The 24,338-nt window shown below is 40.6% G+C and overlaps 1 protein-coding gene across 3 annotated transcripts in view; it reads right to left on the bottom strand.

Annotated features, from left to right (window-relative positions):
* Positions 1–24,338, bottom strand: part of ap3s1 (adaptor related protein complex 3 subunit sigma 1) — a 65,814-nt gene that overhangs the window by 23,888 nt on the left and 17,588 nt on the right. Inside the window, exon 4 of one of the 3 annotated variants that reach the window (XM_080189698.1) lies at positions 1,159–1,230. The exons of the other annotated variants lie outside the window; for them this stretch is intronic. Coding sequence (XP_080045824.1) covers positions 1,159–1,230 — 72 coding nt within the window. The remainder of the gene's footprint in view (positions 1–1,158; positions 1,231–24,338) is intronic. 3 annotated transcript variants of the gene reach the window in all.

A 24,338-nucleotide genomic window follows, 5' to 3' on the forward strand; every position in this document is an offset into this window, starting at 1 on the left:
AAAAAATAATAACTTTATTATCAAATTGCTTGAACCACTTTGTAATCAACCATCTTAGTAAATTTAGTACATGGAGCACGCAAAGGTCATAAGCCAGCACAGACACAGGTGGCTCTTTGTGCCGTAAACTTTATATAATTCTAAGTACCCAGAGTACCCACTACTCCTACAGCTATTTTACGGATACTTGCACAATAACTACCTCATATTAAGAATACATCCGCTTGTGACTATGCAGTATGGCTACTGTTTCCACAAAAATCATTAAAATACTTACTGAAAAGTCCCATCTGCTTTTTTAAAAACCCAACAATTGTTAAGGTTCAAACTGAAGATTTAAAGAATTTTTTTAAAAAATTCCAAAATGTGACAGTGTTTATCAATTGAACCTTTTTTTAAAAAACTGAAGTGTTTTCCAAATGCCTGGTCTTGTATTTGATGAATAACTTTCTTCAGTTAAAAGTTAGTTTTAGAAAACCAGAATCAATCATCAAAAAATTAACATGAATTAGAAGGGAAACAAAACATGTTAAAATAATGCTTTTATCTAATATATTCAGACCTGTGACTCTGAGCCAATTGTAGATTGTGCAGCTGACATGTGCCAAATTTCATCAGTACCAGTCAACTGTATTGATAGGACATTTTTATGTCATCTTCTAAAAAATATCTACTGTGTTTTCATAACTATTTGTAAAAAAGCTAGGGGACACTTCAAAAACTTCTCATGTAAATTATACATCTACACCTAAATGTTGGTGAATAGAGATGTGTTTATGCATTTGCAACCACACATGCACGTGCTGAGATAGGAACAAAGCTAATGTTTTGATCAAATGTCTGTTGTAGAATTTTGTTTTCTTTTTATAAACTTCCTGAATTGTTTCAATTAAGTAAAGGAGCAGAAGATCTTTCACACATCACATTGTGTTTATACAGTGGCGACCACTGCAAGTAAACATTTCTTGGTTTGTTCAATGTGTTTTACACAAAAGGCTTTCCCAATCCAAATTCTTTTTTCTATTTGAAGGATGTGTTCTTGGCTGTCACTGCAATACTAAAAACGCAAGCTATAAATGAACCAGCAGTATTGAACCTCAGTGGGCCACCATTTGACAATAGCAAGTATAATTAACACAAATTGTGAACAAATACTACCTTGTCTACGTGGAAAATTAAATCCAGCTCACAGACATTCTCAAAACATTTGTCTAATGTTTCCACAAAAACCTGTTAAAAGAAATAATAATTTTTAAAAAGTTTTGAAGTTAGTAGCTAAAAGCAATTGCATTTCATTTGTAAAGCTAGAAGATAAAGAATGAAACTGGATTTCATTTAATGCAAATAATTTAAGTGTTTTATTTTTATAGTGATGAATAACAGCTAATTAGGGAGAGAGAGGACTTGAAAATTTATGCAGGAGCTAGTCAAGGTGATTCAGTGAAAACATAGTATGTGAATATTAAAATGGGATTTCAAAAATATATTTTGGAGTTTCCTGCTAAAATGTATGAATGAAGTTTCAAATCACCCTTATTAAATCACTTAACATAACACAACATAAGAAATAGGAGCAGGAGTAGGCCATCTGGCCCTTCGAGCCTGCCCCGCCATTCAATAAGATCATGGCTGATCTGTCGTGGCTCAGTTCCACATTCCCGCCCTCTCCCCATAACCCTTAATCCCCTCTCCTATCAAAAACCCACCCACCCACGTCTTAAAAGTACTTAGCGAGGTAGCCTCCACCACTTCAACGGGCAGAGAATTCCAGAGATTCACCACCCTTTGAGTGAAGAAGTTCTTCCTCAACTCCATTCTAAACCGCCCTCCCTTTATCTTGAGGCTGTGCCCCCTAGTCCTACTGTCCTTTCTGAGCGGGAAGAGTCTCTCCACCTCTATCCTATCCATCCCATTTATCATCTTATATGTCTCAATGAGATCTCCCCTCATTCTTCTAAACTCTAACGAGTACAAGCCTAGTTTATTCAGCCTCTCCTCATAGCTCAACCCCTTCAACTCCGGCATCAGCCTAGTAAACCTCCTCTGCGCTCCCTCCAAGGCCAAAATATTCTTGCGTAAGTACGGCGCCAAATACTGGGGAAAGGATTGTGTTACACAAGGGGCAGGATTTTCTGGCTGCGCTTAACCACCTAACGGCAACAGACCTTTGCACGGTCCGCCCCCCACATGCTACAATTGCCATGGCAGATGGGACGAGAAAATTCTCCCTCAGGTCAAAGCTTTTACCTATGTAGTGCAGAGTGTTAACCAACTTCAATCCTTCTTAGGCTTACTAAATTACTATGGAAGGTTTGTCCCCAGTTTGATAACCATTTTGAAACCTTTGCATAGTCTACTGTGTAGGTATAAAGTAAATTAAAGTTTATTTTTTAGTCACAAGTAGACTTACATTCACACTGCAATGAAATTACTGTGAAAATCCCCTAGTCGCCACACTCTGGTGTCTGTTCAGGTACACTAAGAGATAATTCAGCGTGGCCAGTGCACCTAACCTGCACATCTTTGGACTGTGGGAGGAAACCCATGCAGACACGGGCAAAATGTGCAAATTCTATATAGACAGTGACCCAAGCCAGGAATCGAACCTGGGCCCCTGGCAGCAGTGCCATAAAAAGTGGGAGGGGTGGATCAACATGAAAGTGTGCAAGCATACCATTGTGGGTCAGATCTCAAGCAATGACGAGATGGAGTACTGGAAAGTGATAAAGAATCTGATGAACTGATGCAACAACAATAATTTCTCCCTCAGTGTCAAACGAAGGAGATAGTCATTGGCCTCAGAAAACCAAGTGGAGGGCATGCCCCTGTCTACATCAATGGGGTTGAGCGCGCAAGTTTTTAGGGTCTAGAACAACCTGTCCCTATCCCTCCAAGTGGGCATTATAGTTAAGAAAGTCCACCAATACCTCCACTTTCTCAGGAGACTAAGGATATTTGGCACGTCCACTATAACTGTCACCAACTGCTACAGATGTATAGACTGCATTCTTTCTGGTTGCATGACAGATTGGTACAGCTCCTACTCTGTCCAAGAAATTACACAGGGTCGCAAATGAAGCCCAGTCCATCATTCAAACCAGCCTCCCATCCACTGACTTTGTCTACATTTCCTGCTGCCTCAGAAACATAGCCAGCATAATCAAGGACTCCACACATCCCAGACATACTGGCCAGGATTTTACAGCCTCACTCAAAATCCATAAAATCCTGCGCAGGGCCATTCTGCGGGCCTCACCCATCGTGCCAGTAAATTTCCGGCCATTCTCTTCCACCTTCTTCTGTCGGAAAAAACACACAGAAGTCTGAGATCATGAACCAACCGACTCAAAAACAACTTGTTCTCTGCTGCCATCAGACTTTTGAATGGACCTACCTCAGGTTAAGTTGATCTTTCTCTATAACCTAACTATGACACTACATTCTGCACACCCTTTCCTTTCCTATGTATGGTATGCTTTGTCCGCATGGTGTACAAGAAACAATACTTTTCACTGTATACCAATACATGTGACAATAATTCAAATCATTGCTCAAGTCAGAAGCCCTGACATATTTTGATCCAAACCAATTCCTACACAGTTACCATTTGACGCGTGACCCTATGATGTTGGGGTGATGGTGTCGCACATCATGCCTTCAGATGAAGAGAAATCTAAAGCCTTAGAACGTAGAACAATACAGCGCAGTACAGGCCCTTCGACCTTTGCATCTAGAACACTGAGTATAGCCAAAAGCAATCATGCACAAATCAAGAAAGTAGTCTTGGGCATTATCTTTGGAATAAAGAAGGTTCTAACAATTACCGTATGGAAGAAAATTCACATTACTAGCTGACCATCATCCATTAATGACAATCTTTGGACCTCATTCAAGGATTCCATCATTGGCAGCAAACAGATTGCAGAGATGGCATTGCTGTTGTCAGCACACACTTATACTATCAAATACCTTCACTACATTTCATGGTAATACAGATGGGCTTTCCCAACCACCTTTATCAACTAGTTCATCAACAAGTAATTCAAACCGAAGCATTTTCTACTTTGAACAGGTAGATAGTATTACTGTCACCTCAGGACAAGAAGTACACCTGAAGTGATCCAATACTGAGATAATGGGCATGATGCTTCGAAGAAAGACCTTCAGTGTAAACCCAGGTTTGAAGGTTTCTCCAGTGCTACTGATGATCAAACAACAATTGTGGGCAAAATTTCATTTATTAATACCACTCAAGATTAAGTAAATTGTTCAAAAAGCAACAGGATCAGATCTTTTGGTGGAAAAAAAAACAGGGTCAAGAGGTTCTGGCAAGAAAAATGGGTTCTTGCCACAATCAAAGCACAGACCAAACCTGTCCCCTACACCGTCCAAACCCAAGACAATGTCATCTGAAGGGGGCATGCAGATCAACTGTTGGGGGAAGAGAACCATTCCTTCAGAGGCAGAACTTGCAGAAAGTCCAATTACAAACTTACAACCCAGACCTTCCCAAAAACCTGACGTTAACAGAACCAATTGGGGAAAGCAGCATCTGAGTTGCAGATTAAGCACCAAGTCAACCTCAAGTCACAATGTCGACTCTGGATCAAGCTACTGATGACATTCACATCAAGTAAAAGACACTAGAGGTTACAGGAGGTGTCAAGAAGCAGATGCCTGAGGAAAACTATAAGCTCCAAATCATCTGGCCTATTGACCATTGATGTTAATTGATTGTTCATGTTTTACTTGTTGAATGTGTTGGGGGATGTTTGATTTAAAGCGGGAGGAAATGTTGTTATTTACAGTGATTGCTTACCAGCAGAACTGAAACTGAACAGAGCCCTTTACAATATTGCATACATGAAATCACCTGTAGTGACATCATCGATCATTAGCACAGATAACTGGCCAAAGTAGGTTTGCAGCCTTCTACAGAACACATCTCCTTCATAAAGCTTCTTATTTTGTTGAACTACTGTGACCACTTAGCCTTGATCCAGCAACCCAATATGCTGTCCCCCACACAGTGTCAATTAACTTGTAAATGCTTGCTGATACAACAGACTTGTCCAATTCACCAAGGATTGTCAGCAGCAATCTGAGATATATAGCTGAACAGAAGAAAATTCAACTTCTCCAAAGATAAGGGCAATAGATGCTAATAATATAAACATTTCAGTCCCCAGTGCACTTCGGCACGGTGGCACAGTGGTTAGCACTGCTACTTCACAGCACCAAGGAACTGTATTCGATTCCCAACCTGGGTCATGTTCAGTACAAAGTTCGCATGTTCTCCCCATATCTGTGTTTCCTTCCGGTATTCCAGTTTCCCCCCACAGTCTGAAAGACATGCTGGTTAGGTGCACTGGCCACGCCAACTTCTCCATGAGTGTACCCAAACAGGTGCCAGAGCGTGGCAACTAGAGGATTTTCACAGTAATCTCATTGCAGTGTTAATGTAAGCCTACTTGTAACACTAAGTCAACTTCATCGTCAAATCTCAACAGAAAGGATTTCAGGCAAACAACCACATCTCAGAAACATGTGCATGGTTACATGCACTACTAGCTATATTTGAATCAAAGCCACCTGCATTTAACTCACATTGGTGATCGGAAGATGCAGAGGCCACAATTCCAATCACAATGGTTCTTCATGGTGCTGCCTCCTGTGTCCCCGCCACTAACTGTTCCATGGCCAGAGGCCATGGGAGGAGCCTCAATCTAAGGCTTGGATAAGAATGGAGCACGCAGGGGGTTTGTGGGGTGGGGTGAGGCAGGGCAGGAGTAAAGAGCAGGCATAGACAAATGGGGGCTGAGTGGGAGGCAAGGTACAGTACAAGTGGGAAGGAAGGCATGTGTGTGTGGGGGCTCAGAGGGGTGGAGGGCATTAGTAATTAAGTGAGGCCTGAGTGGGAAGAGATTTAGGACATGGGTGAGAGTGTCTGGGGAGGCCTAATGACTGATTTTAATTCAGATTACATTGCATTTGACGTCAAAAAAATGGCTATGAGCACTGATGACTAATTGAAGTCTCATTCCAAATCACATTTTTTCATGGCAAATGATTACTGATTTTTTGAATGCATTTGAACGCAAAAAGTTGTCAAAATGTTCTGGAATCAACACTATTAAGGAGATGAAGTGGAATGATGGCAGTATCCCACAGTAAAACAATTCAGCAATGAGACTTGTGGCCAACACTTGATCATTTTAGCTATGCAAATGTTTGTACAAAAAAATTCAAATCCAATTTCTGCCTTTATCAAATTGTTAAAAACACATTTGGAAGGCTACAAATCAACAACACATGTAAGCAGGCTAACCGTTCTGTCAGCTCCAATTCAAGTAGCCTCAAGCAGATTACCTTTAAAATTAGCTTGCCTTTAAATCATATTTCAATTACTGAAAACATGTCTAAGCAAGTGGTACAAAAGCACAAAATGCAACTTCCAATTTTTTTTGCAAATTCATAATTTTTTTACTGCATTAGTAAAACTAAAATACAGTAAAATGAGCAAAAGCTTCTAGCACTAACAGACTCAGCAATGGCAATTATCAACATCCATTATGAACCTATATCAAAACAAGTTATTAGTTATTAACTTCAAGCCTAGAAAAACAGAATTACAGAAGATATACCCAAAACCTAGGAATCAATCCAAATACTGAAGCAGCATTTAGAGATCCACGTTTCTAGAAAACAAACAATATTTGTCTGACAAAAATTCATACTGTGCACTGAAGAAAAAAAAAGTGAATGCTTTAACACCACTACAACATACCTGCTACTACTACTGATAACATGAATGGAGGATCAATTGAAGTATGATTCCAAGAAAAATCTACAAACACAACACAGCAACTTTCAGCTTGATAGTTTAAAATAGTCATATAACTGATGTCACACAATGTAGCTACACTAAGCCATAAATTTACAAAGAACATAAGTAACTCCATTTATAAAGCAGACTTAAACAATTTAATTTTTTTCTCCCGAAGACAGTCCATTTTTTCAAAGTGATTTGCAATCTTTCATCAAAAAGATAGTATAAATTAACTTTACAATTTGCTTTCAACTATCTCTTTTAAAGAGGAGAGAAGAAAATGATCAGGAACATAACATAGAAAACCAAAGCAGGATTAGGCCACAGCCTGTGAAGACTGCTCCATCATTCAGTAGTCACAGTTGATCTGTAGCTTCAACTGCAGTTTCTTGCCTGCTCCCCATATCCCCCCATTTCCTAAGACTCCAAAAATCCATTAAGCAATGCAGCTTGCACACCCCGCAAGGGTTGAGAATTTCATAAACCTACAACCACCCCCCCCCAACCCCACTTTGAGTGAAGAAATTTCTCCTCACTTTAGTCCTAAATGATTAGCTCAGTGAGGTTAAAAGGGAGAAAGAGAGAGAGCTTGCAAGAGTAAGGAAGAGAAAAAAATAGATATAGCACTTCATATATCCCCAGGATTGCCAAAGCACTTCACAATCAGCCATAATTGTTATGTTGGCAAACAAAAATCCAGTTAGTCTGAATTTTGGGTTACTTTTTTTTTCCCCCAAAATTGGATTCAAATGCAGGCCAGGACACAAGAACTCTGACCTGTTTTGAATAGCGGATACAAGGCCTCAATCTGATGCCTAATCTGAAAGACAGCACCTTCTAAACCGTAGCACTATCCCCAAGTAATCAGCAAGTTATGTTCTCAAGACCTGAAGTCAGGATTGAACCTACAATCTTCCCAAAAGACTGAGTGCTACCAATTGAGTCAACTTGGGACTCACAATAATTTGGGATTTCCAATAATTTGGGATTTTTGGTTGTGCTGTTAAATCATTGATCATTTGTGAACCAAACGCAGTTTAAAGTAAACAAAGTTTCTTTTGATTGTACAATTCAAATTATTACACAAACTAATATTAATGTTGCATTGCTCATTAATTGAAGTAACCTACCCAGTAATTACATGATAGCAAAACAAGGCTTGCAGGCACCATTTCACTAATGGGTAACATAGATAGCAAAATACAAAGCAATGGAAACCCATGAAATCTGATTTGAGGCTGGATTATTCTCTTAATTCACCAAATATGATTTGGAATACATGCAATATTGTATATTATTTTAAGTTGTGGTTTATTTTTGATAGAATTATTTTCCATGTGGTCTGTGAGATCTGGATCCCAGATGCATCAACTCTGACTTGGGATCTGAACAGAATGTGATTGTGTGACGGGATCTGCTGTATTAGGACGTTATATTTGGCAGTAGGCTACAGGCTGTGACCTGAAGCAGTGCACATTGCCCCAAACAAGCTGTCAATCCCACACACACTAAGAGGAATACACCAGATAAGGAAAGAGTCACTGGAGAGGGAAGAAAATGAAGTTATAAAACCTTAAACACCATACATTCAAGTTTCCTTTTCAGTCCATTATTCAAAGTTAGAAAGGCTTTAACTTTTATAAATGACAAATACTGTTCAGTGAAAGAGTGTTCAATGAAAATTCATACGAGGAACGAAACCAAAAGCTGTCCACCTTCCTTTAAGGTTGGATCTTGCCCAATAACCTGGTATTTTACTCGAGGGCCTACTCTGACAATTACATTCTATAACAGGATCAGAGTTCATGGATTTTGTCCATGGAGAAGGTACCTGGCTTCCATTCCATTACTTCAAAATGTTAACTAAATTGCCACAAAGCACATTGCGAAGAATGTTCATTTCATCCCACTTCTCCTGGTACAATTATAAAATGGTACATTACAGAATAGGTACAGAACAGTAGAAGCAGCCCCTTCAGCCCATTGTGGCTGTACTGCTCACTGATGCAGAATTCACCTTGTGTCACTCCCCCCGCCTCTCCATGCAGCCCTGCACATTCCCGTTTCAAATAATACAAACTTATTTTTAAAAACTAAAGAAAGTTTTTAAACAAATACTCATCAACATTAGTGAAATTATTGAGATTATTTACAGCAGCTGTTTTAGTTTATAGCACCCCTTGTTGGATTTACTATGAAACTACAAAACTGTAAATCAAAGCAAAGTCAATTGAAACAATAATGCATATAAATCCAGATAGTTATTATAGTTGTTCAACAGAGATTGTCCTGTTTACACTATACTGTGGATAAAGAAGTTTAAAAAACACTAAACAAAAACTTTGTTCTATTATCAGATCTCCAAGATCACATTTTCTTAAAAGCACTGGATAATATGTAATTAATATGGAGAACTTGGGGCAGTCTAACACTAGCAAAGAGTTGTCAGTGAGTCCCATGTTATAATGGCATCTGCAATAAATTTAGCTATCAAACTACCATTACCATAAGTTTATCAAAAAAAATTTTGCTTTTGAATACTCCATTACCAGATTAAGACATTCACACATTTTCCCTTGTGAAGTCACCTGATTGGGGAGAGATAATTGAAAATGAAGCCTATGTTGTTATCAGTTTTACAACATTAAATGTATTTACAGTTTTCAATGTTATAGTCAACAGATTTAATTTCTCAGATCTCAAGTGGTAATAAGTGGTCTGACTCAAGAGGAGTAAGGAATCATTCAAAACAGGCCTCAGCTCCTGGAAGCTTGCCATTTCACAATGGACGGCAGAATTCCAAGCATATCACTCAACACCAGGCTCCAAGTGGCCATGTGCAGGTGGTCTCTCCACCCCCACAATACAACAGTTAACAGTGCTCATACTTTAAATGGCTTTGAACAAAATTTTCCAACAAAATGTTCTACTGACACAAATATTCAGCTTATATGTTATTACTATTTGAAGTTGGTGCGTTATGCAATCACTGGATAAACTGACATTCAGCCATACCTCTACTTTCCTTTCCTGCATGTATTTATACCAAATACACACAGAGGACCTTTGAAGATTTTATCCATGGAAGATTTAGCCATGATTGCATCTGTGCGGCATTTTCCACAACATCTATAAATATGTCAGATTAAAACCAATGCATTTCATGACAACTGGTCTCATCATCGGATGATGCACATTCTGGAAATTGGATTGGACCTGTGCAAGCTTATTTTATTCCCATTAAGCCTACTTTTTTTTTTAAGTACAGCAGCAGTGGCCTGCAGTGAAGCTTTCAAAATTATGGACTGGTGCCCACAGATTCGTGCGCTGAGAGTTCTTGGTTTTGGCTCAGCTGTCATCACAAAGTATTAAGTAGAGAGAGCATTAATTTACTTTCAAAGTGCTACCTAACCCAACATGATTTATTAAAAAAAGGAAAGAAATGAAGACATAAATTTAAGACGTTAAACATAAATCATAATGTGATCCCAAAAAGAAAAGATTCTAATTAAAATCAGGAACATTAAGTTTGAGTTTCTCTTAGGTTATAAAAATGACTTGCTGCAATCAATTATTGCAGTACTTCTGTTTTATGAACCACTGCAAAACGTGCAGTTAATTTAGTAAGAATACTGTTAACGTTCTGCAAGTTAACTTGTGCCTGATTCTGGTAAAGCATTAGCTCAAAGCAATACGTGTCAGAATATTTCAGTTTTCAGGCAATCAACCACTTGTGGAGGGAGTGATACTGCCATTTTACAAAGGATGAATTCATTATTAATCCTTAGAACCCTGCTACTTACAAGAGACCCACCTCCTTAAGTCAAGTTTTTCTGTTCACGTTTCCAAGATGCGCATGGTTATGCAGTAACAAACTCAATTGGAAAAAGACAACATTTATGTATCATTTAATCATATCTTACCAAAACACATCATGTATACTTGTACAGCTTTCATTCTGTGTACAGCAATAATGGTGTTGGTCATCAGAGGAAAATATTGGTCAAGCTAAATTACGTGAACTTGGAAAAGTGTAACGGATGTAACCTATACAACTCCCAATATTCTCAAATAGTCCCCTTATAGTTCTATCCTGAATATAATGCCATTTTCTTTAGTTTTGAATTGGAAATGTTTTCATTAATGTGCAGAGACTTTCTCTGCATTTGCTCTGTAGAAAGAGTAAGAGAATTCACCCTTTCTCATTTCAATTTTAGTTTTATCTCCGTTCTATACTTTCTATTTTCTCACTACCTCAGCCTCTGAAGTTTAATTGCTCATTCTGAAAGTGCAATTCATTTTATAGAATTGGTTTCTTATCAAATAAAATCCACCTTCAAAGGGCCAGCTTCTCAGGCCAATCAATTTTAAATTGCTAATGTCATATGTTGAGAACTACTAACCTTCTGATGTCTAACTATGAAAGCAACTACACTAGTAGGGTGGCACAGCGGTTAGCACTGCTGCCTCACAATGCCAGGCATCTAGGTTCGATTCATGGCATGGGTTACTGTCTATGCAGAGTTTGCACATTCTCCCTATGTCTGCGTGGGTTTCCTCAAGGTGCTTCGGTTTCTTCCCACAGTTCAAAAGGCATGCTGGTTAGGTGCATTGGCCATGCTAAATTCTCCCTCAGTACACCCAAACAGGAACCAGAGCGTGGCGACTAAGGGATTTTCACAGGAATTGCATTGCACTGTTAACAAGGGCCTATTTGTGACACTAATAACTAAACTTTAAACTAGTGTTAGATTAATTTTTCCTTTAGTGACCGTGCAACCTGGGATCATCCCAACAAAGCAGCTTATGGAGCACTCCTAACAAAAATAGAAGACCTGAAATTAAAATGGGCTGATATATCATTCAATGCAGATCAGTTAACAGCTAGAACGATGCTGTTGTGCTGTCTGGCACCATGCCAGACTGGTGCTGTGCATGGATTCCTAGGACAGAGGGAGCTCTAATCAAGGGCAATAGTTAGAGCATGGTGAAGTGATATAGAGTTTACTGAAATTGAGTATAAAACCAAATGTTTTCAGTGAGTAAAGAGGATTTCCATTTACAAGGTGCCAATGTTATCAATCCAAATCTGTCATATAGCTGTCTATTATTCAGATTGAAATTTCAGATTTCCTCCTATTCTAATTTTTTTTATTTACTTTATTCCAATCCAATCAAGTCAAATTAAAGCCAACTCAGAGTCCCAACAAGTTGAGACCTTCCCGATCCAAGCTGACAAGACAGGGCTCTCACCACCTGTCTTGGGCTTGACCTACATGATCCAAGCTGATTGGAGTAGGTGTAGTTCCTCCTCCAAGGCTTGATCTTATTTGCATCTTAGCCAAAAGGCCGAGATGCCGCTTGAAAAAATTGCTTCAAATGAAGCTGAGATGTAACCAAATGACTTCAACCAAGTGCAGCATGTCGATACTACACTTGATCTTAGCCAAAGTTTGTTAGAATCCCTGCGAAGAGAAGTTTATTCATTAGGTGAGCTGCTACTTCATGCTCCTATTCTAATATTTCACTTTTTCATTACCATCTTAGAATACTTGCTAATCTTCAGTCTAGTTCCCTCCCCACTCCCTCCTCCTCCTCCCCCACCTCATTTGTGATAACCATGTGCTTTGGGAATAAACTTTTATTCTACCCTTGGTTAATAGTCCCTTCAAGAACTAGGTTTCTCTGAAAGTTGATCTCTTGGAAAAAGCAAGTCACTCCTCCCATGTGATGAAACTACCTGACAGATAAACAATTGGGGGGGGCGGGGGGAGTGTGTGTGAGAGAGAGAGGGGGGGGGGAGGGGGGGTGGTAGATTCCTACGGATGACTCTCTTTCAAATGGTTGGAACAAGCTGTCTGCAGCTTTTTAAACACAAATCAGTTGATATTCTTTGGGCTGACTAAAAAGATTTCACCTTTCATAACTGAAGGGCATATAATATCTATAACATAAATCAAACATTGTCCTTAGTATTCATGTTCTTCGACTTTTAGTAAAATTTTGTTTAAAATCATAAACTTTGTGGTTTCATTCTTTTCATAAATATCTAGGTCTGCAGATTCCCAAAACAAAAAATAAAAATGTTAACAGTCTCTGATATCATAACCACAATTAATTAATTTCTGATGTGTTGCTTGCAGGATATTCCTTGTATTTTTTTTCTGAAGCAAGTCACACTGAGCATTATATTCAGCTATTCACTTAGCACCATACAAATTCTGTTCATTTTTGAAGAACCAATCACGCCATTTTCAAAAAGTACAGAATCAAGATTTAAGGTAGCCTAATCAGTTCATTAAAATGTTGAAGTAACTTAAATCCAGCATCCCCTTCCTATAGTAACTGACAACATAAGGTAAGCAATGATTCCACAAATGTTTTTGTTAGAGTTGCTCATACTTAAATTAGTTAAGCAACAGTTCTGAACTTGGGAATTCAGCTAAGTATTGAAGTTTGTTGATAACAGCAAATTATGATGCAAATTGTTAGAAACATGAACATCTGTAGAATGGCAGATTAGGCCAGGAAGAATAGGTGGCAGTTCAACGCAAGAAAAATCTGAAGCAAAAAGTTTCAGCAGCAAGTTTAGATGAAATAAGTAATCTTAAAATTGTAAGATTTTAAATGGTGTAGGAAAGCCTTCCTGTGCAGAGACATAGCTATTGGTGCACAACTGTAAGAACATAATGAAGGCTAACACAATCCCTGATTTTGCATTAATAAACTATAATACAAAAACAGGAATTAATACTGAACTCGGTCAAAACTCACATTCGACTGCAATTGGAGCACTGTGTACAGTTTTGGGTGTCTCATAAAAAAGTAGTATAAGTTGTCTGGATTTTGAGAGAGAGCGTAAATATTTCAAATTATAAAGAGCATATTTTAGTAATCATGGGTTTTCAAGAGAGTGGATAACATTGGGGGACAAGCCAAGTGAGCTGTTAAAGAGTAAGGTGGGTTTGAAGAGAGTTAATAGTGATAGCTTGTATTCATTGATCTGCAAGATAGTGACGACAATTGGAAAGAATTAAAGGAGATTGCATAAATAGATTGATTGTGGTTAAAATGTAGAATTCTATACCATAAATTGCCATTAGAATACCATCAATATTTTTAAAAAGAGAATTACACAAGTTTTAAAGTTAACTTTATTGGGCACAAGTAAGGCTTATATTAACACTGCAATGAAGTTACTGTGAAATTTGCTTGGTCGTCACATTCCGGCACCTGTTTGGGTCAATGCACCTAACCAGCACATCTTTCAGACTGTGGGAGGAAACCGGAGCACCCAGAGGAAACCCATGCAGACACGGAGAGAACATGCAAACTCCACACAGATAGTGACCCAAGCCAGGAATCAAATCCGGGTCCTTGGCACTACGAGGCAGCAGAGCTAACCATGCCACCCCTAAGAGGGGATAACTGATAAAGGAATAAACTGGGGCAATAAAATTGGATCATGCAAAGCAAAACATCAGTGCAAACTTGTAGCCAAATTACCCAATTATACTATAGCGTTTCATGACTCATGATCATATTGTCACATTAAGTCCAATATTGGTGGGATGATTCTTACACATGACCAGCATAAAATGGTTTGGTTAGGTTAGGTCTAGACCACAGTGAGTGTTTGAGTAATGACCACTGAGTAAAATACACAAGTTGTCTACACTTGGTACATGATCATTGGTGTGGGAAAGAAAGAACACATTGTCTGCAGTGAAGCAGAACAGGCTTCCTTTGGGAGATTAAGGCATGGTATTGAGGCAAAACCCTTAGTCCCACAATGGCAATCTCATCCTTGGATGCTTTGGGAGCATTCACTGACGTTAGCTGGCTAAAATGGAAACTGTTTTCAGTTTCTAGTACTGGTATTTTTTACTGTCATTTAAGTGGGTACGCCAAATAGAGTGGACAACCAAATGCATTGGGATGCATCATGATAGCTCACATCCGTTGCTGACTCTGACAACGTTTGAGAGGAGAGCAGGGGCAGGAGTGATTAAGTCAAGTCATCCTCACCATTAACTTGGTGCATTTAGGCAGCTCCTCAAGAGCTCGCATTCCCAGCTCACATTTTCTGGTATCCTACCTCCATTGTAAACATTTCCAGCCCCTATTTGGTAGTCATTCCAGATCCATTCTCAATTAATCACTCGTTCCCATCAAAATCTGAACCTTTGTCTACTCCCAGTTGGAGCAGACAACTCAAATTAACAAGTCTCCAAAATCCTGTCTCCCCAGGCAAAATCTGGCCCTTTGGTTCTGTAACCTTGAACTATACCATTAAATTTAAAAAAAAACTTAATTCATAGGAGTTGGGTGTCAGTGGCAAAGTCAGTATTTATTGCCAACATCAATTACCCTTGTGTGCTACTTCGATGAGTACTTGTAGATGGCAGTATTCCCATGTGCTTCCTTGTTTTGCAAGGATCTTTGGATAGATGTCCAATTGGAATCAACCCAATTCACTAGTAATTTGTTTCAACTCTCAGGTTCGAACAATACTTCAGATCCACAGGGTAACAGAAGAAAGTGAATTTAAAGAAATTTTATTTAAAGTGAAATATAAACAGTTGTAATTAGTACAGATTTGAAGTTATAATACAGAATTAGTTAAGTAAAAATGTGCAAGAATAATACATATTATTAAACATTCTCCATTTCAATGCACAGTACATGCGTCTAATTAAAATGTTTCAATCTTTTTCTACACCAGATTAGTTTTTAAAACAGCCCAAAAAAAGGGAACATAACTATACTTATCACACCCAACACAGACCTTCACAACTTGATGAACTCATCAGATCCACAAAAGTGCATATTCCCTTCCTTCTCTCAATAAGTATCTTTTAGTCAGGATGGGTTTTTCAGTTGATCCTCCTTCTTCACGTTCTAACTGTGTTTTATCATTCTTTAATTCATCTTAATTGATCTGGATCTTAAATCTCAATAACAGAATGAACAATCTGATTTCAAACACACCCCTTTATGCAATTTATATAAACTTTTAGTTTCCATCTAATCTGATTTTATTACATTCTTTGCAGCCTTCTGTACCTGCTTTCTAACCTAACAAAAGCACAAAAAATCCTTTAGAACGTACCTAGTCTTAATTTGCGCAACCTTAAAATCTAATCCTGCTATAAAACTAATTAGCTAACAATTCCTTCATTATAAAAGGAACTGAGGCTCACGTTACTTTATTGTTCCTGGGTTGAAAGTTCTCCTTATTGGTTGTTGTCATGGCTGCATACATTAAGACAAGTGACCTTATTTGCCAATATATGCAAATTTTATTTTTGAATCATAGAACCCTACAGTGCAGCGAGGCGCCCTTCGGCCCATCGAGTCTGCACTAGACACAATCCCACCTCGGCCCTACCCCCATACCTCTACATATTTACCCGCTAACCTACACATCCCTGAATACTAAGGGGCAATTTCTTAGCATGGCCAATCAACCTAACCTGCACATCTTTGGACTGTGGGAGGAAACCAGAGTACCTGGAGGAAATCCACGCAGACATGAGGAGAATGTGCAAACTCCACAGGTGACCCGAGCTGGGAATCAAACCCAGGACCCTGGAGCTGTGAAGCAGCAGTGCTAACCACTGCGCTACCGTGCCGCCCTACGTCATTTTATCATCAGGTCATTAAGCTTAAAATGTAAGAAGCTGTTTACTTAAAAAGGTAGTATTCCTAAACTGAGAAGTGGGAATGTACAGTGCCAGCTCAGCTGTTTAGGGTTAATTAATTGCCAAAGTACAGTTCTTGCAGTTAATCTCATGTTGATATAGATAGTTACACATTATACATGGAAGTTATGATGAATTTAAGAGAAATTTGTGGTCCTTCAAAATTGCAGCATCATCCAAGTTTTAAAAAGACGATACAAGTTTTTTTTTAATATATAGTCAAAAAATTTTAGAATAGTATTTAGGTAACTCAATAGTTATGTTAAGATCACACTCACAATCAATATAACAATTTATTAAAAAAATTGCTGTCAAGAAACCATGAGCAGAATTCTCCCATTTCAGGGAGAAGTCCTGTGCTGGGGGCAGGAATGTGGAGTGTTTCCCACTGCAGACACCAACAGGAAAAACACACCAAGTCGTCTGGCACCAGCTTAATTAATTATGCATCTGGGTATTTTGCATTCTATTCCATGACAGGGCAGGCCTGATTGCACATAATACATCATCTGTTCCGGGTGCAGAAAGTGAGTGGTCAACCCTTTACACCCAATCTCACACCCTTGAGGAACCTGTCCACTACAGTCAGGCAGCAGTAGAGGGGCAAATGGGCAGAGGGAGGCTGAGTAGGGACATCTGATCATCCTCATGCCTGGATAGTTTTAGGGGTGGTGTTAGGATCCCCCTCGTTGGAAACGGGTTGGTGGTGCTCCCTTGGTCAGTATTTATTTGTGGGAGGGAGGCCTATCGCGGAACAGAGATTGGATCACTTTTCAAAACGGTGACCAGTCTCAGAACAGCAGGACTGGCCAGCAGGTTGTCTGCTATGCACAAATTGCACCTCATTAGGTGGGAGAAAGACTAATGCTAGCCAGAAACCTTCTGTTTCCTGCCTGCACGGGCACTTAGCCCCAATTTGGGAGAATCACAGCCTACGTCTAATGGTTTGTCTTCACCCAGTCAAGTACTCAGATGATTGTCCGAATGATTTTATTAATAGAGTAGAAGATGGCCTCCTTTCATATTCCAAGGTATTTGCTCCTCCTGAGGCTTTGCAGGCAGATTGTCTCCCATTTCACTGGGCTTGGAATTTAGAAGTGTAAGTGATGCAAATGTTCACCCTTCAGTGAGATCAAGTTATTGGAAGGTGGCTTTAGTCCTTTTAAAATTTTAATGCATGTTTTCCAGCCAATAAATTCATCAAGTCCCTTTTTCAATACAAAGCATAGCTTCATAATACAGCTGTGCCCTTCACAACTCCGCCAATTCAGTCAACAATGGTGTTATCAAGCCACTCTTGCTAATGGATATTGAAGTCACCCAGAGTACATTTGGTGCTTTATCATAAGTGTTTCTTCTATGTGTTTAACAGAGTACTGCCAATAGCCAGCTGAGGGAGGGCAGCAGATGGTAATTAGCAGGAAGTTTCCCTACCAAGAGCCCAGGTATGGCTGGATTAGCTCAGAATAATTTATTACTGTTGATGTGGAGATGCTGGTTTTGGACTGGGGTGGGCACAGGGAGTGTCTCAACACCAGGTTAAAGTCCAAGAGGTTCATTTGGAATCATGAGCTTTCGGAGTGCTGATAATGGTCGGATTTTGCAAGCCCAGGCCAAATGATGGGGGTTACATGAACCCAAGATACTGGTTGATGCCGTCCTCGTGTGTGGAGTTTGGCTATCAGTTTCTGTTCAGTGATTCTGTCTTGGGCAGCCTTCAAGACACATGACAATGCGGAATCGCCAAGCAGAGTGATAGTCAAGTTCCACATGCATGAGGATGGCCTCAAGCGTGATCTTGGATTCATGTCACATTACATGTAACCCCTAAGATCCTGGTTGAGGCCATCCTCACGCGTGCGGAACTTGACTATCAATTTCTGCTCGGCGATTCTGCATTGTCACGTGTCTTGAAGGCCGCCCAAGACAGAATCACCGAACAGAAACTGATAGCCAAGCTCCACACACGAGGACGACATCAACCAGGATCTTGGGTTCATGTCACACTACATGTAACCTCCACCATTTGACCTGGGCTTGCAAAATCCTACTAACTGACCTGGCCTGAGACAATTCACACCTCCTTAACCTGTGATTATCCCTCTCTCCACTTGCACTGCCTGTACCTATAAACACTTGATTACCTGAAAAGACTCGCATTCCAACCATCATCTTGCAGTTGTGTCTTTGTTGATACATGCTGTGTTTGCGAAACCTACATTTCTACTCACCTGGTGAAGGAGCAGCACTCCAAAAGCTCATGATTCTAAATAAACCTTTTGGATTTTAACCTGGTGTTGCGAGATAAATTATGACCTTAAGAAAGAATGGCAGAAACTATAATTTATTACTGAGTCACTGTTGTCAGAAAATCAAAAATGGATAAGTCTAATATGTGCCTCATGACATTCATGCGAACACTGGTAGAAGTACAAGACAATTTGTCAAATATGCTGTAATCTATTACACTCTGTAGAACAAAAACACTTCAGACATAGCTAGATCTGTTTACTATGTGCTGGGGCAAGTAGCAATTGTGTAGAATTTCTCTAATTACAAGTAATTGATTATGATCTGGCTGCTCTTGTGTTAGTTTAACTGTGAATCTTCAACTCATATTTTGAGTAAACACAAATCTGAAGCATGGTTCTGACGTTTAGGTGCTAACATGGCCTCTGCTTTAAGATGACTGCTTTAAATAGCTAATTCCGGGTCAGTATACCCACATTTTCCAGTTGAGGTCTTCTTGTTAATTTCAGGTCAATTACTTGCCTACCTATTTTTGATATTTTGAATGCGTAACCAAATGTGAAAAATGTAACAGATGTCCACCTGGAACTGTGGGCAATTCATTATCAAACTGTCAACCCTCTGAAACGGATCACAACTTCAGGATTTAATGTGAGCAAAGAATATGTCCCTCCTGAAGTTATATTGTCATTGATTGCTCCACCACAAGGCGGCACTATGGATGCCCCACCATTCCACTCCAGATCAGTGAAATCACTTGGTGCAGCATCAATGTTCCTATTCGACTCTCAAATCACTTAGGAACACATTTAAAAAGTTACACCTTGTTTAAATCAGGTGTCACCGAGTTTAAATAGCAATAAGAGTGATAACATGGAAGAGTGGATTTGGCCCCAAAATAAAAATGCTACATTTTTGAAATGTTCTTAAATGTCTCCAGAAAAGTTTTTCATGATAGCTGGGTAGTTTATACCTACAAGTCATCTGCATGCCCCAATTTTTACTTTGCTCTTTTTTTATATATAGTGATCTGATTATATTGACTTTCATTTCCTAATTGACCGTCTGTCAAAGTTTTCTAATATGTGATTAGCTGAGAGGATAGCTTGATGCAGCTCCACCTTGGAAATCCTCATTAAAAAACACTATAATCCACTGCACGTTGACAGGACGTACAGTTCTCACCACAGATCACTAGCATTTCTTTGAGGAAAGCAGCAAGCACTACTAATCAAACTCCAGGCCAACATTTTAGTTTATAAGTTAGTTGACCTATGATGCCTCCAAGGAGAATATACACATGGCACCTAATGCAAGCCATCAATCCCCAACTATTTCTTCTATTAGCATTTGTGTCTAGAAAATAATGGACTGCGTGCAACATTTGCTCAATCCTAACAAAAGGTGTTCCAGTTTGTGCTCTTCAAAGATACAAGAAGCATGATGATCAGAGTTGCTTTGCACTTGTGGAAGCGCTACCATGAACAGTTTTTGCAAAATTCTCAGTACATTGGGTATGCACCCTTTTGATTATGGAATAGTGCATGGAGATACTAGTTAAATATAAAGCAGCTTTAAGAAAAAAAACAGAAGCTTGGGCTGGTTGTGTGCAGTTACTATAATCCAAAATTCATATCACAAGATGTCTTCCAGGGCACTGATTTTAATTAACTTTCACAAGTTTTCTTGGTAGGTTTAAACCAATCTCAAAATCCATGGGGGGAGGCTCGCTAGTCTTCCCTCAGTTTTTTTTCATGGTGGCAAGAGGTGGTGTGCCACTCGCAGGTGTCTGGGTCCTCTGGTCCCGCTGTTGTTAGAGGTTTCCCACTGAAGCCACCCTACACCACTGAGAAAACCATGTCACCGAATGCACACCAGCATGAACGGCCAGAAAATTTCAGCCATCGTCTTGTACGAGAAAAATTTATTGCAATCTCATGAGAACTGCTATATATGTATGTTATGGCCTTTCCAGTCAAACGCTATATGTAGGCCTGGAAATCAATCATTACAAATTTCAAAAAACAAAAACATCAGATGGAGTTATCAGCAATACCCAAGCAGAATATCAAGATGACACATTGGCATTAAGTACAGTAGCCTCCTCAAACTAACGTTTGTGGACTGCTGACCAAGTTAGAAGAACAGTTCTACAAACAGTGAAACAACATACAGTCATACTGATATAGTCATAACCTCAGATTCATCATGTCCTTCAGTCAAAATCCCACATTACATAAGAACATAAGAAATAGGAGCAGGAGTAGGCCATCCAGCCCTTCGAGCCTGCTCCGCCATTCAATAAGATCATGGCTGATCTGTCGCTGCTCAGTTCCACTTTCCCGCCCTCTCCCCATAACCCTTAATCCCCTCTCCCATCAAAAACCCATCAACCCGTGTCTTAAAAATATTTAGCGAGGCAGCCTCCACCACTTCAACGGGCAGAGAATTCCAGAGATTCACCACCCTTTGAGTGAAGAAGTTCCTCCTCAACTCTGTTCTAAACCGCCCCCCTTTTATCTTGAGGCTGTGCCCCCTAGTCCTATTGTCTTTTTTGAGCGGGAAGAGTCTTTCCACCTCTATCCTATCCATCCCATTCATCATCTTATACGTCTCAATGAGATCTCCTCTCATTCTTCTAAACTCTAACGAGTACAAGCCCAGTTTATTCAGCCTCTCCTCATAGCTCAACCCCCTCAACTCCGGTATCAGCCTAGTAAACCTCCTCTGCACTCCCTCCAAGGCCAAAATATCCTTGCGCAGGTGCGGCGCCCAAAACTTCACACAGTACTCCAGCTGCGGCCTCACCAATGCCCTATACAGCTGCAGCAAGACCTCCCTACTTTTATATTCAATCCCCTTTGCTATGAAGGCCAGCATCCCATTCGCCTTCCTGACCACCTGCTGCACCTGCAAGCTGGGTTTTTGCGACTCATGCACAAGGACCCCGAGGTCCCTCTGCACCGTCGCCTGCTGCAGTTTTTCGCCTCGTAAGTAATAGTCCTTCCTACCATTTTTCCTACCAAAGTGGACCACCTCACACTTGCCAACATTAAATTCCATTTGCCATTTCCTGGCCCATTCGCCCAGCCTATCTAGATCCTTCTGCAGACTCTCCACACCCTCCGCACAATTTGCCGTTCCCCCAATCTTGGTGTCATCAGCAAATTTCGACACTCTACACTCGGTTCCCTCCTCCAGATCATCTATATAAATGGTAAAAAGCTGAGGCCCCAGCACCGACCCCTGGGGCACTCCACTAGTCACCATCCGCCAATCCGAATAGCACCCGTTGACCCCCACTCTCTGCCTCCTATTTGACAACCAATCTTCTATCCACGCTAACACCTTACCCCCAACTCCATGTCCCTCGACCTTCTGCAATAACCTCTTGTGAGGCACTTTGTCAAACGCTTTCTGAAAATCTAGAAAGACCACATCCACCGGCTCTCATCTGTCCACTGCCCTAGACACATCCTCATAGACCTCCAGTAAATTTGTCAGACACGACTTCCCTTTAATGAAACCGTGCTGCGTCTGCTCTATCAAGCAATTCCCTTCAAGATGCCTCGCAATTTCCTCCTTGATGACAGATTCTAACATTTTACCTACAACAGACGTTAAACTAACAGGCCTATAATTCCCCACCTTTTGCCTGGCACCCTTCTTAAACAACGGCGTAACATTAGCCGTTTTCCAATCATCCGGCACTTCCCCGGAATCCAGCGACGTTTGGAAAATAACCACCAAGGCATCCACTATCACCTCCGCCATTTCTTTCAGAACCCTCGGATGCATTCCATCCGGTCCTGGGGACTTGTCCACAATCAGCCCCTCCAGTCTGTCGAGCACCGCCTTTCTAGTAACAGTAATGTCATTAAGACCCTCCAGTCCTACCACCTTTCTATCGCTAACACCCGGCAAATTATTCACGTCCTCCTCCGTGAAGACAGAAACAAAAAAATTATTCAATACCTTAGCCATATCCCCATCCCCTACCACTAGGTCCCCTTTCTCATCCTCTAAAGGACCAACATTCACCCTAGCCAGCCTCTTCCTTTTTATATATTTATAAAAACTCTTGCTATCCTTTTTTATATTAAGCGCTAGCCCAGCTTCATAGTTTCTCCTACCCTTCCTGATCAACTTCTTTGTCAATCTTTGTTGACATTTAAACCTCTCCCAATCCTCTTCTCGCCCACTACTCTTAGCTACTCTAAATTCCTCCGCTTTTAGTTTAACACTTTCCTTCACCTCCTTTGTTATCCACAGCTTATTACCTCTCCTCCTACTATCCTTTTTGACCATCGGAATAAATTTCCGTTGAGCACCAAGAAAGATCTCCTTAAAGATCCTCCACTGCTCCTTAACAGACCCTCCCTCCAACGCGCTCTCCCAGTCCACATTCGCCAATTCTTCTCTCATCCTACCGTATTTCCCTCTATTCAAACAAAGGACGCGTGTCCGGGAACCCACTTTCTCCTCCTCCATCTGCACCAGAAACTCCACCATACAATGATCACTCTCCCCAAGAGGATCCTTCACCACAAGGTCCCTAATTCTACCCGCCTCATTACATAGCACCAGATCCAAGATAGCTCGCTCCCTCGTCGGCTCCAACACACACTGTTCGAGGAAACTATCCCGGCAGCATTCCAAGAACTCTTCCTCGAGCCCCCCACGTCCAACATGGGTCGACCAATCAATATGCAGATTGAAATCCCCCATAACTACGGCCGTCCCATTCTTGCACGCCGCACTTATTTGCGCGTTAACAGCCCTTCCCATCTCCAGATCATTATTCGGGGGCCTATAGACGACACCCACCAGCGTCTTCCTCCCTTTGCTGTTCCTAATCTCCACCCACAATGATTCCACCCTCTGCTCCTTGGCTCCAATATCATCCCTTGCTACCACCGTGATGCTATCCTTAATCAGCATAGCTACGCCCCCCCCTTTTCCCTCCTGTCTATCCTTCCTAAACACTTGATAGCCCTGTACATTCAGCTCCCAGTCCCTGTCACCCTGCAGCCACGTCTCTGTAATGGCCACCAGATCGTATCCATTTGTGTCGATCTGCGCCATCAGCTCATCCACTTTATTCCGAATGCTTCGTGCATTCAGATAAAGTGCTTTCATCCCAGCCTTCACCTGGACCCTATTTGTCGTAACGCCACCAACTATACTCACGCCCCCTACTCCCTCTATTATTGGGACATCCTCGGCCTCTTCCCTTACATGTACACTTTCCTTAACTTTAGACCTCGTAAGGTCACCTACCCTCACACCCTCCCCCCCCCTAATTAGTTTAAAGCCCTGTCTACAGTAGTCTTTACTCGATTCGCCAACACTCTGGTCCCAGCACGGTTCAGACCAACCCCATCCCTCCCGAACAGGTCCCACCTACCCCAATACTGGTGCCAATGCCCCATAAATTCAAACCCATTCCTCCCACACCAATCCCTGAGCCACCCATTCACTTCCTTAATCCTGTCAACCCTACGCCCATCTGCACCCGGTTCAGGCAGTAGCCCAGAGATAACCACCTTGTCGGT

Source organism: Carcharhinus amblyrhynchos, chromosome 5 (genome assembly GCF_965287045.1).
Source record: "Carcharhinus amblyrhynchos chromosome 5, sCarAmb.v2.hapA, whole genome shotgun sequence".
In the NCBI taxonomy this organism is placed as follows: domain Eukaryota; kingdom Metazoa; phylum Chordata; class Chondrichthyes; order Carcharhiniformes; family Carcharhinidae; genus Carcharhinus; species Carcharhinus amblyrhynchos.